General features: G+C 37.2%; 1 protein-coding gene across 2 annotated transcripts in view; it reads right to left on the reverse strand.

Annotated features, from left to right (window-relative positions):
- RASA2 (RAS p21 protein activator 2) overlaps positions 1-20,399 on the reverse strand; it is a 44,128-nt gene that overhangs the window by 7,025 nt on the left and 16,704 nt on the right. For both annotated transcript variants that reach the window (XM_030953996.1, XM_030953997.1), the window contains exons 6-17: positions 13,732-13,815; positions 11,866-11,938; positions 10,577-10,653; positions 9,105-9,203; positions 6,968-7,124; positions 5,672-5,820; positions 4,283-4,397; positions 3,770-3,844; positions 2,978-3,101; positions 1,491-1,597; positions 202-288; positions 31-108 (exon numbers count right to left, since the gene is read on the reverse strand). In XM_030953996.1, the coding sequence (XP_030809856.1) occupies positions 31-108; positions 202-288; positions 1,491-1,597; positions 2,978-3,101; positions 3,770-3,844; positions 4,283-4,397; positions 5,672-5,820; positions 6,968-7,124; positions 9,105-9,203; positions 10,577-10,653; positions 11,866-11,938; positions 13,732-13,815 (1,225 nt within the window). The remainder of the gene's footprint in view (positions 1-30; positions 109-201; positions 289-1,490; positions 1,598-2,977; positions 3,102-3,769; positions 3,845-4,282; positions 4,398-5,671; positions 5,821-6,967; positions 7,125-9,104; positions 9,204-10,576; positions 10,654-11,865; positions 11,939-13,731; positions 13,816-20,399) is intronic.

Here is a 20,399-nt window from a genome sequence, read left to right on the forward strand (position 1 = left end):
CACCAACAATAAAATACAGTTGAAAGTTACCTTTTTAACAGATTCGGTAAATTTTTCTTCTTGAAATGTTTTGAAAAACTCACACATAAATGTCTCCTTGAAACTTGACTGGAAGAAAAAGTATATTGACATAAATAAACTTTTATATGAACTTTCAATAGACAGAATGTTTGAAATGAGAAAGAATTTTAATAGCCTTACAAGTTTGCTTTTGGTCAAACTTCCCCAGCTCCCCAAAGTCTGGATGGCTTTTGATATAAGAGTTAATGTTCTAGAAGTCTGTGCATCCTAAAACAATGAAAAAAAATTCAGAAGTCATATGTTTTCACAGTTCCAGGTAGAACTGATTAAAAAATTAAAATGTCAAGAAAGATAGTATATTACACAATGTAGTATATCTGGTACATCTTCATTCCTTTTCTTTCCCCCAAAGGAAAAAGTTGCATGTGAAATATTATCTAGTTTATTAGCTACTGTATAGCACTTAGTATTTTAGTCACTACCACAAGAATTAAGTATTAGTACTGGTGAAACATTTTTACCTATAAAACACGAGAAACCCTCAAATCCTGGAATCATTACTACTCATCTAACAAACCTCTGAACAATAAACATAATGAACTACTGCAGGACAAATGTTCCAGGTTTTCATAATAGAAAGTGAAATTAAAAACTTCATCTTTAATGCTTTTACTTGGTTTTTTTGCCACCTCAGCAATTGCATTTTAATACAGAATTATAAACACAGCCTCCAAAAGTGGCCTTGCTGTTCCCTTTTAGATGTTTAACCTTCAAGTGTTAAAATCCTGTAATTTTTTTTACTCAAAAATCTGGATAATGTCAAAGCAATGAATTTGGGTAAGTGTATCTTTTTCTTTTGAAGGCACAACACACCTAAGTAAATAAATTAAGGTAATAATGATAACCTCTGGAGAAGCAGATTTCATACATTTTCTGTATTTAATATGAAAAATAATACAGCTTTTTTGATCTTGATATTCCTGTTTTTGAAATTGTTTTATACTGTGTATCTACTTGACAAACAAAAATAGAAAATCTGCCAAGCCATTGCAACTAGTGGAGTCCAGGACAAATATACCAACCAATTACTGGATAATGCTACAACCTCTGCTTAAGACCCACATGGCAATAAATGTCTGGATATTTAATTTCCTTGGTGGAAGAACCAAGGCAGTTTAGGCCTAAACCTTAAAGGACCCTCAGTCATGTTGTTATTTCACCCAGAAGCACATTCCCAAAAAAAGCACAGCATCTTTAATATTGAAAGCTCTTCCACATCATTTGAGAACACCCCATAAAGACTGAAATATCTGATGCTTACAGAATGGTAAATATCTTGTTTCCTTTGGGAACTGAACCTAGAGACATTTAGTCATCTTATTTCCCAGTTACTGAAAGTATCTTATGCCTTCCCAAGCCAACAGCTCCGACAGTATGAATAAAACAGAACAAAGCTTCACAAGACTTACTGGATGGTGAGGTCGTAAATGAAAAGTATGAGGTGAGACTACGGCTACAGCAAAGAAACGAAGAAACACAAAGCTGCTCACTGCAGAATACTGTACATGAGGGTCATCTGCAGAGAAAAACCATGAAATGTAACATGCACTGAACTTAGGAAACCATGAAGACAGTTAACATAAAAATCCTTAAGAAGATAACATCAGAGGAGACATTCATATTTTAAAATAGAATAGAAAAATCAATGAAGCGCATGAAATGAGAAAGGTGGTCATGGTAAGAAGTGTTCTCCTTATAGTGGAGTGTTTACTGCTAATTTATCTGAAAAGAAGTTCTATTCCCATACAACTGGCTCATCAGCTCCACTGAGAGAAACAATGAGATGACTGCAAGCATTTACATACACAGTTGATTAGGTCTGGCTGGATGCTGCACCCAGAGACAAAACACTGCAGCAACTGCCTCTAAACTCTGGGGCTACTGGATTCTTTCACCTGGAAAGCCACTCACTGATAATTCAAATACATTAATGCTGCATGACAAATACAGTCAACACATAGGAACAAATATAATTGCAATTCTGAGCTGCATCATAAACCCCTGCTGTTATATAATTTTGATGATCTAAATGAGAATTTTCTCATTAAATCTTTTGGGTATATCTGCTTTTATACTGGGAAAACCAGTGAGGTCACACGCTTACTCTAATGACCACTTCAATCTGATCTGGTAAGTCAGCTTTTCTGAAAGGACTGTCTAAACTAGAGCAATTTATGGCTCAGTTTCTGTGATAAACATGAATCAGTGAAACGCTCTACATTATGAGGAGCATATTCTTCACCTGTAGCTTATTACAGGACATTTCAGATTTTAATTGACTCAAGTGTGAGTACTTCAGACCCACAATATTACTCCTATATTAAAAGCATTCTGCAAGAATAAAGCTATTCTAATACTGGTCATATTTACAAACCCAATAAATAATTTTTATCATCCACCCTCCTCAAAACTACCCATAACTAGTTTAGCTATAGCAGTACTAAAGCTAACTTCACTGAACTATGAACGTGCTGGCCATTGTTAACAGAGTGACAGTTCATGTAAAGATGCAAATGCTAAATTGATTTTCAAGTTCACATCTTGCTTCTTTAGAAGCAACAAACAGAACAGCTCTTCAAAATTTTAAGTATCTTTCAAATAAGTCACTTCCTGTACTATTTGTGCTTTTCTACTATTATCTTGTACTCTTCTGATGACTTCTTGTTTGCTGCTGTCTTGCAGTTTCTGACTTGATATATTTTTGTGTCAGGAAACAAAAAATGTCTCGACTGACCACAAAGTTTCACTCTAATTTACAGCCTGACAGAAAAACAAATGCCTGTCAAAGTTCAGGGCACAGCCTTGGACAAGATAAGAATTTTAACAATCCCTATAAGGTAACCGCAGAAGTTTTCAGTCTGAACACCACTTTCAGAAGTTCTTAGAGAACACTTACTTGGAAATCTTCTGGCAGCCAGATGCCTCAAAGAATAAAACACATCACACATTAGTGTAGGACAACTTATACTCGACCGCACTATTTCACGGAACACTTTGTCCACATAATAGCGGAGATTTTCCTGCAATTATGAAAAAAGGTATTTTTTAAGATCATGAACATTCATATTTCTCCTTTTCTTTTCCCTGGGCACAAATGTAACACTGTCTGATTATTGAATACTGAATTCTAGTACAGTGCATATTTTAAAAGCCTCATAATGTTTATATGGCATTACTACTGTTAATGATATTTAATGATATTTACTTTAAAGTATATAAGCAGTGTCTAGCAATATAAACTACCTATCAATACCTGGTTTTGTCATTTGACAACAAGAAAGGAACATTTCCCATGTCTATCAAGTGAACGTTAACTTTATTGCAGCCACTGTTGCCTTAAACATCAGCATACTCTGGTAAGAGGGAAGCAGCCAGCAAAACTTCAATGAAAAATGCCAGAGCGCTTCTAATTAGGTACATCAATCTAGATGCTGAGTATAGCACATCAGGAATCAGAACAACCAAAAAAACTGGTAAGAATGACTGTCATCTTTAGCTTCTCCTCTCTGTCCCATTTTCCACTGGACTTTTCCATTGCTGTCTTCATAAAGAGGAGTAAGAAAATACAGCTTATTCTTGGTTTACTCTGAAAACAGTTATATTGCTACTATGAGTTACTCATTTGCCATTACAAAGACTGCTTTTAAAAATGCTTCTTTCAGATTTTAAGACCAGTTGGTAAACTCACCATATTAATTTCCACATTATCCCCCTCTCTTAATTTGATGGGATCTATTTCACAGGGTTTAGGTGACTCACATATCTGAAAGAAACAAACAAAACTATAGGAGTTCAATTTTTCAGACAAAGTATGGAAATGCCCCCATTAAAAACCAGATTCTTATACTTAGGAATAAAATTCTAAATAGGTCCTAACCATTTCTAACAACATGCAATGACCATCCTCACTTTTCTTTGTGCCTTTTCAAATGGATTGATTGCATAAAGCATCACATGGGCAAATTCTGCAATGTGTTGGAGGCTGCAAAGACTTTCATTGACTGTTTTGAAGCATCTGGAACATAAATGACCAAACTCCTCCCACTAAACTTCAGCAATTATTGCTCAATTAATTTTTCCTCTAGGATTCCCCTACCTGAGTGATTCCTACCACAGAGCTGAAACAGGAATGTCTATCTCACAGAGAAGGATACCACAGGGGGCTGAGCTTCCCCAAAAAAGGTTCAGCAGGATAACATACCTCATCAATAACAGGTTTCAAAGTAACCTTTAGGTAGTGCTTCCCCACTATTTTCATCATTTCATCCACACATCGAGTTGCTAATGAGTTGCCTCTGAAGATTGTGTTTGCTTCTCTGCAAGAAAAGAAATTATTTTATTTGAATAGAGAAATAACAAGTTCAGTAAAAAAATTCAATTTATACTCTATCTTGCTATTAAATATTTTAAAAAATATTTGTAATATATTTTAATCAGGAATCCCAGAACACATGCACCGAGCTTCCAATGGCACTCAGTAACAAAAAGAGTATAAACAAGAATATTATCACAGCAATTAACAAACCTAGGAACATAAATAAAACCACAAGAAAAAACTTAAGAAATCTTATACAATTAAAGTTACAGTGCAGTGTGGAACATGAGAAAGAACAACAGGAGAAAATTCCACATTAATGAAAATTGTACCTCAGCATTATACAATTCCTCCTGCAGTAGTCATGGTGAAAAAAAAATCTGGAGCCATAGCACACTGCTACACTACACCAATAAACCCAGACACTTAAACCAAAAGATAATTTAATCCAAGGTTATATTTTTATTCATTATAATTGTTGAAGAAAACTGACAGCCAGATGTGCAAAGTGTATCTTTCTAATCTGAGAGATTTAGTTTAAGCTGCCTTTGTTACAGTTCAATTACAATGGAATGTGTGTACTAAAATGCAGTTTAGAAAATTATTTTCTATGAGTCACCTCTTTCTACGCAGTTAAGCTGTCTTGCAATATTTAAATCAAGACTAAGTGCTTTGAAATGAACTGTCCTGTGTGACAAAATCCCTGCCACACCTCCACTGGACATGACCGGGCAGTGCACTGGTTGCTACTCACATCTGCCTTATTTCTCTCCTAACCACAGAGCTGCAAATTCACAGACCATATGCTGCTACTTGGAAAAACTCCCGTGCCTCCTACCTGCAAGGCATGCAGGCCACATTCTGAATTACACGGCATCTTTGCAGAAAAAGAGTGGCCTTCATTTAAGCCACATGTTAAAGGAAACAGGGTAAGATTTTCAGCAATTTAAAGATGTTCCATCTAAGTTTATAAGTTTTGATACAATGCACAATAAAATTTGAGGAGTGGCCAAATAAAGACATCTAAAATAAAAACTATGTACTCTAAGATAAAGTTTTACCAAACTGCCCAGCACCCTTAACTCTGACTCCCAGCTTCAAAATTATTTTAATGAATGTTTTTAAAAATTATCATTAAAAGATTAATATATTTAGTCAGTTTTACATGAGAGAAGGAAACCAAAGGGCTTACTTATCAGCGTTGCATCGTGAAGCCCTGTGAAACTCTAAGATTAATTTTAGAAAGCATGACATCAATAAACATGAAATACATACTGGGTGTCCCTCAGATCTAGTTCTGCCACGGCTGCAACAAAGGGAACCAGCTTATGGTGGTGCAGCAACAGCCGTACCAGGGGCAGCACAGCATCGCACTTGTCTCGACACACCTCACTCAGAATGTAGGCAGCAGATGCAGAAATGGGCTGTGAGAAAGCAGAATACAAACTCTGAGTAAAGTAGTTAAATGTTCCTTGTGTATTTAAAAAAGTACAGATCAAATCTAATGACATAGTTTGTTAACAGAAAGATTCAATATCTGCTGTGTAACATGGAAATTAAAAGCTTTGATTCCAGAGATACTTAAGTGAAAATTAGATTTATCTACTGTATAAATACATTTAAGAAGGGAATTCAGTAGCTACTCATCCTTCTCATTCTCCCTGAAGGGTTACACTATGGCTTTGTCACAAACCCAAAAAGCAGTTGTTTTACTACCAAGTCATGTATCTTTATAGGAGTTTTAAAACTACAATCAGGGGACATTAAAATAAAGTTCTCACCTTCTAAAGTGTTTGCTGCCACTGTACAGTTGGGAATTTCAACACAAAAACTAAATTATTTCAGTAGAAAAGACCACTGCTGACTGCTGCTACGTATATACTCAGCTATTGCTGAATTCCAGTGAAGCAGTATTTGAATATGGGCCAGCAAAAACTTGAGTCACACCTGCTTTCTCTATCTTTCCTCTCCTCTGTCAGTACTTCACTAACACTGAATTGATGAAAAGCTGCAAAAGACCTAAGAATATAAAGTCTGGTTACTACGATTTGATTCCTGCCCCAGTGTTATGCAAATACTCCACCACACTTCCCTCTTTGTCACCATGTCCTGGTGAGAAATCCAGTCATATTGATTAACATCCTGGGGAAGGCAATTCAGAAGTAGAATCTGAAATACATTCTGAAGTAGATCCTTTTTGTTAATTATCTGCCCTTCAGTGCCAATAACGAATCAGCGTCCCTGGAAAACCTCTAAATCCAAGAAGCCAATAGAGGCCAATGGAAAAATACAAAGTCGAAAAGAGCAACCAAAAAGAAAAAAGTATTTTATCTCCTCCAGGCACATAGCACAGATTATTTTCCTGTCTCCACTGGTTCTTCTAAAATAAGAAGAAAATCCTGGTACTTTGGAGCAAAAGCAAGAGCTCTAGAAGCTGTTCATCTGGGTGTGACAGAAGTAATTTATACATAGAAACAAAACCAATTATCTAGATATGAGTAATTCATATTGTCTCACAACTGCATAATCCATTTGTAATTTTCACTTAAATGAAATTTTCAACAAAAGTACCTGAATATCTGAAGATTTTAGCAGCAAGTTCCTTAGAGAAGTGTAGTACTCAGATGGAAGTACACAGTCTTCAGTGTAACAGATATTTAATCTGAGTGATCCCAAATCATCAGTTTTTGAAGACTTGTTTCCGTTTTCTCTTGGCTGAAGTAAGTACCTGTAAGCAACAGGACAATTATAAAATATCAGATCCCTATTTCATTCATTTGACTAATTCCATAATAAAGCAAAGTATCACATTTAACTATTTCAGTATACATGCATTGTATCTGAAAACTGGCAAAAACTTCACAAAAAACCCCCCTTGAGACACAAAAGTAAAAACATAAGCAGCATTTAATTAATCCTTAACACATAATGGAACTTATATTTATTTTCTCACATCTCTGCAAACAGTATAATAGGATATACTTTTTGTAGGTTAACAGGGAATAGCAGGAATAGTTTGAGATTACACTAGGCCATCTAATTTTACATCTAGATTGTATTTAGGGTGTTGGACACTGCAGGTGAAACAGGTAATGTGAAGAGTTAAAATGGTCCTGTCTAAGAACAGAAAAAACACATAATATTAACAGGAGGTGCAGCCCTACAAAAACGTTAACATCTTTTAACTGGTGTCACAGTAGTTTTAATACTCACTCCAACAAACTGAAACCCCATCTCCAAATATTCTTTTACAATCATGTATATCTGGACCTCTACAACCAGGAGATCAGACTTAATTTTTCATAATCAGATGCAGTGTCCATGAAAGCATGCTAACATAAAATAAAACTGATTTACCAGGAGAACCTCTCCTTAACAGCATGACTCCTAGGCTTATTTTCCAAATATTTAGTAGTACAGATAATTTCTCTGCTGCACTTCAGCTGCATTCAAAACCATATTACACAAATTAGCAATAGTATGAAAGATTTGTTATTTTTAATCACAGAACTGTATTTGATAAGCAGATCATACCTGGGTACGAGGATGTTCAGTGCAAGGTGTGCCTACAACACATATTAGCAGACACACTCAAGAGAACTAGACATATGTTAGGGCAATTCAAAAAGCTATACAAACACAGCTCACAGGCAATGAGCCCATGCTGATACAATCTTTCTCTCTGCAGGCTGTTAACAGAGGCCTGTTTTTATGTTAATACGGTCACACAGCTGTACATGAGACACTGGCAGAACGGTGTATTGCAGACACCGTGCAAAAAACCAGAAACTCCAACACAAACACCTACAGGATCACATTCAAGCACCAAGAATCTGAGTTCAGCCTGCAAGACACTTCGAGCCTGAGGTGGGTACATGGAGCAGAGCCATAATGGCTCCTGGCCAAGACCTGTGTTACATTTAGTTCCTATTTACACATGTCCTTCCCATCTGTTTTCTGGGTGGATATGAAAGTGCTTCCTCCATGCTTTTTCCTGTACTGAAAGGTTCACTAAAAGCAGAATATTTTACACACTTGGAGGCACTCAAATCCCTTGCACTCATGCCTTCCTGCTGCTAAGCATTTGGGACAGCAAAGGAGCTAGAGATGGGCTCCTGCTTCCAAAAACATCAGAAAGGAGGGTGCTGTGATGTCCCACACAGAAGTGTTTCCTTCCTGAACTCCCTTCATACCTCACCCTTCCAGCTCCTGTGCCTGCTCCCCGATATGATGTTGGACTGGCTCTAGAAGATACTTCCAGAGTCTCCCCAAGGAAGAGAAAACAGCCATACTTAATGATCAAACAAACTCTCCATTGATCATTCTGGAAGTCTAACTTAGGAACTGAATTACGAGTGATGCAATTCTGAGAAGCTCCAGTTTTGCTGGGTAGGCTGAAGAGCACACAGAGATCACTGAAATCCAGCAACCTGACCAAAAGACAGTTACAGTCCATCTTCCCCTCACTCTCCACATTTCCCCTTCAAACACCAACTATTCTGCAACTAGGTGCAGACATGGGGAAGAGCAGAGCTAAATGTACCTACTGACAAGCCTTATTTATTGAGCAGGGAAACTCTAGAAACCTGTTTCACCTAGCTTAGAACAGGAAGACATGGTTTATCGAATAGGTAGAATAAAACATATCCTTTGCAAAAAAAAACGTACGCAAGACAAGCAAATTCACTTCTGAATCATCATTTCTCACCATGCTTGAAAGGAATCATTTCTTAACACCTTCACAGGAACTTTAATTTCTCCTAGAAAGATGTCTTGTACCAGATTCCCATTATTCCATAGGTCAACCCTGAAAACAAGAACATTGCTTAATTTTCTTTTCTCCCAGAGAGAAATAAGCAAGTTTACAATAACTGCCTTACAGCACTAATCCACATGCATGCAGGCAGCAAATGTTAGAAATCTCAGTCCATTCTAAATAAACCAAGAAGACTCAAACAAGTGGCTTATTAATCCATAAAGAACAGATAAAGAAACAAACAGTGAAAGTTAAGACTTGCAGACCTTGCATCAGTAAATAAAAGTGATTTGGCACAATGTATGACTTCTGCTCAGTCTCCACCCCCAAAACTGTGCACATTTCTTCTCAGGTAATTCAAGTGAACTTTTTAACCAATATATTTACGTATCTACCTAACTGCTAGAGTCTGGGACACTGCAATGCCACACCAAGACATGCGCTTGTTTCTCCAAGCAGCAGCTCGTACGCTTACAACCTCCAACGGAATCCGGCTCCACACATGCACCCTGGTTTGTTCTATTACTTCTTACCTCTCTGACATTTCTGACAGACAGCAGTTGTTAAGAACAAAAAAAAAAACAAACAAAAAAAAAGACAACTAGATTTGTTGGGGCATGACTATTTTTCTAAATATATTTGCATCTACAATGAAATATACATTTCTAATTAATGAAGCTAATAGTTAAAAACACACATACCAAGTTAGTTCTAGAATGGCTATGTGGATTAACTGCTAAATCATTCTTCTGATGCCTGTTAGGAAACATATGCTGACCTTGAAGACTTTCTGTCATTCAGCAAATTTGGTGCATGTATGTGCAGGAGCACAAGAAAGAAAAGAAACTGAGTACAGGGCTCTCTGCAGTTCTAACTACATTGCATAAACACAGAAAGACCTGCTCTGAGGGTAAAGCAGCAGAAAAGGGGAACATACTTTGAGTACTTGCGTTTGCAAGGAAAAGATGAAAGACAAATGTTCCTCTAAAAAGCAAAGTGAAATTTTAAGAATCTCGTAAAAGAGGCTTTCTCTCCTCTTTTTTTATTAAACCAACCAACTATATTTGAAACTATAGACTAGGATAAGGTAAGCTGATATCCTTCAGTACAAGTTCTCTTACCAATATTCTGCCCAAATAAGTATAATTTGATGTACGTACTCATACCTCTTTACTCACAGCACAGGAAGTAAGTTTAGGCTGCTAGACACACTCAACCACTATTTACTTCAAAACAAAAAAACTCATCTTCAGTAAGAAAAACAAGTAAAAAAAAAGAAATTTTCTATGTCATCTTTTCTACAAGTCTGATCAGTAATTCTGTGAAGCTACACTAAGATAAAACAAGTATTTATTGTCTTGATGATAAAACATTATGATTTATTAATGATTCTATGAAATCACTTTCTAATCCACATAACTTACCTGACTTCTAATTTCTCAATATCTTCTTCTTCCACCTGAAACTGGGACTTTTTGGTGTAACTGCTGGACCTGGTCACCTGCAAGTAAATTCCTCCTATTAACACATTTTTTGTATTATGGATATCAAAAATCAAAGAAATCCCTCCATGCCTCTAGCATAGGTAAATAGCTACTGTTCCTTATACAAAGGAAAAAGGTCAGTTGGCCAAACAAACTGCCTTTTTCCAGAAAGCAGGAAAAAATGGGTCAAGAAGGGTTCATGGTGGAACCCTCTGAAGGCTGATAAATGAGGGAATTACAGTATAGATCTACTAGAAAAAACAACAAGTAGTATGACATGAAACTGGCAAAATTTTTTTTTTCTTTTAGCATGAGCCCTATGAAAGCATTGAAGTCAGTTCTGAAATGTTTGAAGAAACAACAAATAGGAAACCCACTCTTCTTGCCCTAGTTACAACACAACCGTAACCTCTCAGCTACACTTTCCTCATTTCTTGACTGACTGCATTCTCAATTTAACTCCAATAAATCATAAGTCAAAAAGTTACCAGAGTGGTTTGGATTACATTTTTATCCTAATATCTAACTTCTTAAGAAATCACACTCAGTATTCTTGAGCAGGTCAACTGAGACACACACAGGCACTGAAACTGTGCATAGGTATGAAACTATTTCTCACTCAAGTCCCACAGAAGGGTTTACTTGAGGCACATGCAAGAGTTGTACTCCTTCCAATTCTCAGTACAGCACGCTTTAAATGCAAATCTGATTTTTATTACTGACACAAATCAGATGAAAATTTAAACTCATAGTTTCTTTGTCACATAACTCATGCAGAATTGAAATCAACTCCTAAATAACAATGAAGTTAACTTTTTAAAATAAAATAAAACTTTTTTGGGTATAATCACGATATTAGTTTATTAAATAAATAAGTTGTTTGGGTTTTTAGGTCAAGCTTGAAAATATTTAAATAGAAGTCCATGGGATAGGTTAAGTTAACTCCAGATGGCAACAAATTATATATAAAGTGATTCAACACAGGGAATTGCCTTCATAAATGTGCTTGTGAGAAAGTAATTTCTCACACAGCAACTGGAGGAGAATGCTATTGTCTGGCAGACAGAAATTTAAGTATGTCATCCACTTACATTTGAGAGGCCAGTTAAAGCTCTTCAATTTGCCTGAAGAGAGCTTTCTGCATTAGGTATTGCTATGCAGCTTGCTTAAAAATATCTGAAGGGTTGCATAAAATAGATAAACAGGAAGAACAGCACACAAAAAGTTACCTCAAAATAAAACGTTTCGTTAAACTGCGGATTGCTTGTTTTCTTCTTAACTTTGGTCTTCTTTTGGTCATTCCTGTTCCAATGTGGTAAAATTTTTACCATAGACAACTTAAACACACAATTATAAAGACATTCTATTGTCAAGAAGGACCCATGCATTTAAGTTAAAACATTTTTTGTTATTCTACAATTTACTTTGATCAATGAGGAAAATCTTAAAATGAAATTAGTTCATCTTCACAACACAGTTTAAAGAGTTAACATTTTAAATGCTGTATCTAGCTAGTCGCGCATCTATCCAACTCAAAGGTTGTATTTACTTTCACAAACAGGTAAAACTTACATATATTAATTAAAACACATGAACAATTTCTAATGCATTTAAAATTTAATGTCTTTACCACTGCCTGAAGGTAATGAGCACACTTTTCCTTGTCTTGTTCAACTGCAGTTTCTGTTTTTCCCACCCTCTTTTGCTGGTGAAATACCCACAGACAGAGGCTTACACCCAAGACACTGAAGGTTTTCTTTGAAACCAACTGCTGCTCATGTTAGATATGAAGCAGCACAGGGTCAAACAAAACAACTGTCCCCACTTCCTTGTAAAATTAAAAAAAAAACCAACCCACAAGTTTTATAAAGGAATACAGTTTTATTTATTTATTTACTTAGCAAAGGGCTGTGGCAGTATAAAACGGTTTTCCAAAAGAAAGAAATATAAAATACGTGAGAAAAACAGACAAGGGAGAAGAAAAACTGCCCTGAGTATCAACTACCTATTTTCAGGCACTGGACATATAAATATTCCAGTCATGGTACATGAGTCACACATGCATAAGATTGGAAAATCTCAACCAGGAATTCCTGTCAGATTTGCACATATATTCCCATACTAACAGGGTAAATCTTTTGTGGGACCAACATTCTCCCACTTCCATCCATACATAGGACTCAAACAGAAAATGTATGTCAATTTACCTTCTTTGCCATTTGGCCCCATGATTCCTAAGTGTAATGGGTGAGCCTCCCTAGACCTCTTAGGAAAAACCCAAACAAACAAGCTAAACAAAAAATCCCCCAAGCCAAACCTAAAAAATGTGATTGTTTATTACCGAGGAGAAAAAAATGCTCCATGCAGAGCTTACTCAGGGACAACTCTTCTAAAGTCTTTAAGCCAAGCAAGCCTGGTACAACACATCCTGGCACTGTGCTCACAAAGGCAATTCCTCAGCACAGGAGAAAGGAAAGGGTCTGATGTGGCAAAAAAGAAGCAACTGAAACTTATCCTCCTTATTGCGCAGGGACTTGGGCGTAGTCAATGTGTGGGATGGGGGATTTTTCTTAAATGAAAAAACCCAGCAGTTATTGAGGATTACTGGTCCCAAACAAGGAGATATTTGAACTGTGTGGACACTGAACACAGCATCCCAAAGGTGTTCCAAAACCTGTCCTCTCTCATCTTCTCCCAATCACTACACATCTGCTGCAAAGAAACCCACACAGGAAAAACAGGGAAGAGAGGAAGGTGAGAGAGCAACTAACTGCATCACAACATCCAGGAATTTCACATAAATTAACAGGAAGTACAGTGCAGAAATCCAATACAAAACAGAAAAAAAAAAAGAAAGAACTGAGTCATAAGTGGCTCTTGACTAGTGCAAACAATTCAGACAGACCAAACACCATCCCAGTCTGGAGCATATGGCAGGGAAGGGAGAGAACAGTATCCATGGAGATGTGATGTACACATGAGAGCACTGGAAGATTTTTCTGCGTTTTAAACATTTTGCTTAAAACCTATGACTTTCTTTTCCAATTCAACAGCACAGCATTTTTAGATTTATTCATTTTATATTAAAATGTTACCTGGAAGGCCCCACCAGAGAGACTGTTGCATAAGGATCACAATTCTGTCCATTTATAAGAGGTAACCCATGGCACTCCTTTATGCTACAAAGAAAAGGCAAACAATAGATCAGTGAAGAAATTATTTGGCTTAAAAAAAATAAAATCCAAACAATGCTTGCTTTTTGAAAACTTTTTGTCCTGCTGTATAACACACAGATATAGCTATACACTGATCCAACATGCTGCATGTACTCAAAGATCATCTCTAGATGGTAACACAAAATAATACTCAAGTATACAGTCAGACCTGGGGGGCTCTCTGAGAACAAAAGTCTTGGAACTGCTTTGATAAAGACACTCCAGTATCACACATAAATGACAAAATCCTAAGTAAAATGAACTGCTATATCTTGGGAAAATTTGCAGATTTCATTAACTTAAATTTGATTTCTCAAGGCCCACAAAAAGCTATCTGGCCTCAACCAATGGCAGCAACTATATCTGGAAGGCATTGAAATAGATTGAAATATTTAATTTTGGATAAATTACATTCTGAGTTATACTAAGAAATGAAAAGTCAAATCCTGAAATTATGTTTAAAATAAAACATCTGAAACTATCATAGTATATCATTCTAGCTCTATCTTTGAAACAGTGCCTAAGGTTTATTTTCAATCTTTTTTCACAATAGTCCATGTTCAGGGTTAAATTACCATCAAGGTTAAATAGCCCTTTTAAAAATTCTTGTTTCTTCTGTAATTCATACAGTAAGTGGTAAACTGGTGTTTAACAGGTACACAGGCACACTGTTCACCAGCCCTGATGCAAAAGGGACAGGATGGTCGTCAGTTAATGCTCATGGAGACAGAGAAATCTTTTCTGGACCTTTTCTAAAGTCTTGCAATCTTTGAATCACTACAGCAGCAACACAGAGCTGGGTCAGCAAGCTGCCTAACCTTCAGATGCTGCCCACATATGAGCATTAACTAAAAAAAGCTGAACAACTGAAGTGAAGCAGAAGAGATTGTAAATTCATAGCAGAAACCAGATTTTCTAGCAAAATGACACTCCAATGTAAACATACACACTGTAGTTTAAGTCCAGAAACATTCTGCAGATTACAAAATTTCATAAGATCTGAATATTGTATTAATGTTCTCTTTAAAATGATATATATTTTTAGCTGTATTGCAGGAATTTCACTAAATTAAATCAAGAAAATTTCAATTGTCATAATTTGCTAGTTTGACTAAAATCCAAAACCTAGCCAACTTAAGGAGAAAACTTTAAACTCATATGAACAATTAAGTAAATGTTCTAATACCATCATGTGGAATAATAAGTTGTGTAGATCCAGTGGAAGTTATGTAGCTGCCCACATTTTAAAATAAATGCTTTATGTACTGTAGAAAAATGTTGTTAAAAAGAATAACAGGAGCTGCAAATTCAAACACAAGAATGGAAACAACAGACACTAACACTCCTGTGCTGCCTCAAAACTCCACCCTCTTTGGAGTATGCACAATTATAAACCAGATGGTATTTCCCCCCAAAAGTCCCTTTGTCTTAGCCAGTTCAGGGAACATTTAGTGCTGAACCACTGCACAATCATTTGTTATTTTTCTTCCAGTTATCAAGCACGTGGCCTTCAGCATTTCAATAATTTTTGAATCACAATGAACACTACAGTGATTTCAAACCCACCATTTAAATGGCTTCTTGAAACATCCAGTTGTTTCATAAGCATTAATTGATTCCTCCTCCAACACATAAGTGGCCCAGAAGAGTGGCAACAAAATTAAACTGTCTAGACTTTTCAGTCATTTGGGGTATCTGATCTGAGGCAGGACTCTACTCTTTCAGACTGATGGGCATCCTGTAGCATAAAACACCCTCTGCAGCTACTCAGGCTTTGCAGTTTCAGGTGGGAGTGCTGAGTGTACCTATAAATCAGCTGCAGTTTGAACCTCATAGGAAATTCATAGCAGATGGATCAGTCAACCTTATCTGAAGAGAATTCAGCTGTTTTAACAAGAATTTCTCTTCTTACAGTCTTTGACATGATCACCAAGCTCCTGGATTTCTCTAGCAACCAGATATGAGTCTGTGGGACTTTCAGTTACACAGCTTGTTCTGCTCTCTTGACCGCAACATACACAAACTAAAGAAAGGCTTGTTTGTGATTTCCTGCAAACTGAAAAACATTTTGCTGACAACTTCACAGCCTTGCAGCAGAACTATAATCTCTGGATTCATCATATGGATCTGTCACTTCAAGCTGATTTTATGCTCCAGCTGGTGTCCCTGTGGAGGCAGCTCTGGCACTCCATTCTTGCCTCCTGCCCAAGCCCCAGCTCTGCTGCCAGCAAGTACAGTCTGCCCAGTTCATCAGACAGCCTGTCCTGCTCCAACACCTCCCCTGACCATCAACTCCTAATATCCACAAATCTCTCTCTTCTTCCAAATTTACCTGACCTCCTCCCCTTCCATCTCTCACTCCGAGGTAGCCAGTCAGATCCATCCCTTCAGTCTGCAGGTACTGCCTGGAGTCTGCTTTAGACACGTATGTGACACACAGTGCTTTAGACGTATGTTCAGCACAGCCAAGTCAGCTGAACTGCTGCTTCTGTTTACCACCCTCACAGGAAGCTTTTAACCTAAAAGCCAGTTGTCAGTTTGGCAAACTGAATCACTCTGTTCATGCAGGAGCCCTCCCAGGCTCCAAAGGCAAGCAGCCATTAGGGATAGGAAGCCATTAAATCAACTCAGCACTACCGAGCTGGATTGGTCCTCCCCAGGGACTGAGCACACTGCACTGAATCATTCCTGATACTTTTAAGCTACTAAACAAACAGCCTCCAGTAAACATGTTTAAAAATCCTGAAGATGTTTGAAGTGGCTAAACTAGAGTAGACTTAACAGAAATCGAAAAGCTGGAATAAAAATGAATGGAACGAAAAAAACCCTCACTCAGTTTGCTAGTCAGCAAATTTCACAGGAATACTGCATTTCCTCAAAGACTCAGGCAAAGCGCTGCAACTGCATTCTCCTTTAAAAGGAAAACAACCAAGAAATCCCAGCAAAACCACCAACAAAAGGCCAGATATTTTGACCAATCAAAAACCAAAATGACATTAAATATACACTCCTATTCTGACAACCATAATAAATACATTTCTAACACACAGTAAAATATTCCAGCTTTGTCAAATCATTTCATCTACCTAATTAGGCAGTTATCATTCAAAAGGCATAAATGCATAGAATTTGAAGAAGCAGACAGGAACTTAGAAGCCTTTTATTTTATACTTTAGACTTCTACATGTGCCGTCTAAGCAACAGGTAACAAAACTTTGGTTCCTTTCTCCAACTGCTGCGCTGTTCCAGTGCATGTAAGATAGGATTCAGTTTTCATTAATTCTCATCTCAGAAGTTTGTTGTGCAAGAGGAGTTTCATACAGGAAATTAGAGCCTTTCAGATATAACTGGCGTATATTCAGTTTAAAAGATGAAAATAAGTCCTTAAAAAGACCCAGCCCACAATAAACCCTGTCAATGGCTGACTCTACCTCCATCATTCAAATCAACTGAAGTTCTCCACAGGCAGACACTCCTAACTGCAGCCATTAATATCTTTAGGTACACTTCATAAAAACTGCTGTGTTTGCTGGAACAACTTCACGCGAGCAGAAAAAGTATAAACGGGACAGTAACAAACTGACAGGTCAACTGGAGAGAGCATGCTGTATAATTCATTTAGACAGGTATGTGCAGTGAAGTCAAAATCTGGCTGTAACAAACCATTTCAGGGCTTTGAAGTATTCACCCTGTAAATATACAAAACCTTCTTTCAGAGCTGAAGGGCTGTTGATCTCAGAGAAGGCAGGTGCCACCACTCAACTGCCTAAGCATCATCTATTTCAGCAGCAGCAAATATGCAAACAATGGCCATGCAAACCTCTTCTTAGAGACTCCCAGCAAGAGCTGCAAGCATGTATTTGTGAAATGTGCTACTATACACACCACTGTGGTTTCAAAAAAAACCAACCCCTACGTCAGCAGGTAATCTCTTGCACTTTTCCTCCTCCTCATTCACACATTAGAAAAGCAAGCAATTTCTATCAGAGACAAAACAAAGCTTTAATTCACAATCTGTGAGTGTATCTGCATGAAACTTAACAGCAAGTTTGCAATTAATACAAAAAACATGTGTAAAATCAGGGCTTAGCCTGCTCTACATGAGCTCTAAGACAGTCCTCCACCAAAGGAAGATTAACTATGCTTTATGACAAAAAAAGCAACAGGAATTGAGTTTTTAACACAATCCTAATCATAAAATTCGTCTAGAAGACCAGCAGAAAAAGCTTCTACAGTCATGTTACAGACCCAAATCAACAGGAATCCATTGCTGAGCCAGTCATGGTTTTTTGGTTTAGCCACAAGATGACAGGGGACTCCAGGTAATGCTCAGAATCACAGCCTTTTAATTACTTGCTCTTGTGTGTGCACTTAACACAACATTTAATCTTGTGTAATGAAAGCTGGAGCTACTACTTGTCATCTTTGTAGAATTTCTGGACTCTCAGGGAATACACAGTGGAAATCCAATAGCACAGAAGCCAGCACAAGAATCTAGTATTCTCCTATCCTAGAAAAAAATTAACTGGTGAAGGTTTAAAAGCATCTAATTTTCATTGCATTGAGACACCACTGATTTGAATATGAAGTAAAATATTGCTCCTGAAAGGCAAGTATCACAGCCAGCATGTCAAGAATTATTTTTTCAGTGATTTTTTTTTCTTTGGCCATTATTTTCCAGTTTAGAACAGATAAAGAAGAGTCAGAAACAGACACATAAATTTGTGCCCACTCCTTGTCCCTCTTTTACTCTATCACGGTTCTGCTCCTTTCTATCTTTCAGCTTTGTTAAAGGAGTTACTAATTCAATGTCTTCTCAGGGCCTGATGACTGGCAAAAAACATAGCAGGAAGTGCATCACTTACTAATTACCATGGGAAATTTACAGGACAAGCAGGGTTTTAAAGAGTTTAATTTTCTCTTTAATACTCCCACATCTATTTTCTGTAAGTTCCTCATGCTTTAACGTCAAATGCATCTCAAAAATGCCCTCACATCCATTTCTATAATACTACATTCAGTGATAGATTTCTTATTTCACATACTCTCACATGTACATGCAAAATATATTAATGCACCATGTATTAGTAATGCAGTAAATTATTTCAAGGGCAGCAGCATGTGTGGTACAATTCTACTAAATATTTTTGAGTTTAAGGAAGTCCAGTGCATTTCCTAACCTCAGCCAACTGCACTGATGTAACACAGCAGTGTCTAACGCACAATCCACTCCCACATGGCAGTGAGTTGGCGAGTGCTGCAACCAAAAGAGAACCCTGGCTTCCTTTTGATCAATTATCTCCGTCACAAAGAGATCCTAAGAGAGGGCACAGTGAGTAAACCACTTCCTACTCAAAACTGCAATTTGCAACAGTAACTTTCTAATGCGACTTTTCTTCATCATATGAAAAATCCAGGCAAGTTTAAAAAAAAAAAAACCCACAACACCAACATGAAGTGCATGAACATATAAAAATATAAAATTTTCTGAAAATTAATTAAGTTGGGAATAAAACACAAAGTCATAAAGCTCCAGCCAGCTTTTGGTGGTGAATAGTCCACGAGGAAAAGCTGTTCTAATTCTGCTTTGTGCTGCAAGTGGGATACAAAAAGAAGAGCAGCAGGACTCCCAATGAACCATGTTGCTACACCACTGTAAGAGCATACACATTCCAAATTATCTTAATAAAGATACCTTGATGTCCAGCAAGTTCCATCTTACCTGAATGATGAGCCCAAGCCATTAAACCATCACCATTTTCACTAGCTTAGCTCTACCACAGAATAGCTCCCCTCTCATAACAAGCTAAAGAACAGCACACAGACCACTCTGCTGGGTCCTGCTGCAACTCAACTACCCATCTGGGTCTAGAGAGCTGGCTAAGACAAGAACATCTTCTTAACTCCATAATGAAAATTATATTAGCAAATATACCAGAAATTTACTGTTCCTATCATGCTCTTTGATATGCTGTAGCATTTTTACACTTCAGAGCCAAAATTAAGTTTAGTAGTGAAATCTCCTCAAGTTGCTGCTAAGAAGTTTTACTGAAATGTGGTAAACATGCTGTTCCAGAACCACAACTCCTGTACTTTGTTTTTCTGTAAGAATTTCTTATCATGGTTAACTAGAAGAAAATAATTCTGAAGCAAAACTAGCAATAAATTTTCCCATACCAACCCCCAAAAAATACCACCAGCAGCAGTAATTCAGTCAGTGACAGCCGTACAGCAAGATTCTGGCTGTCAGCTGCACTGCTCATTCCTACCCTTCTCACCACACCAAATTCAACTGGAATTCCAAGACACTAATCTTAGTAGTCCCAATAAAAGTGAGGGCTTTGGTAGCAGAGATGAGCAGCTGTGAAAAACTTCTGCTGGAGTTCCCTAGACATATACTCATCTCCTCATAAGGCAGATTCCAAGGAAAGTCCCATAAAAATAAAAATGCTATTGGTACTAAGACGTGCAGACATCCAGTATCAGCAAAGACAAATCCCATAACATTCTAACAAACAACCAAATATTAAAGGATTTATGTATTTCCT

The sequence above is a fragment of the Camarhynchus parvulus genome, chromosome 9 (genome assembly GCF_901933205.1).
Source record: "Camarhynchus parvulus chromosome 9, STF_HiC, whole genome shotgun sequence".
NCBI lineage: Eukaryota > Metazoa > Chordata > Aves > Passeriformes > Thraupidae > Camarhynchus > Camarhynchus parvulus.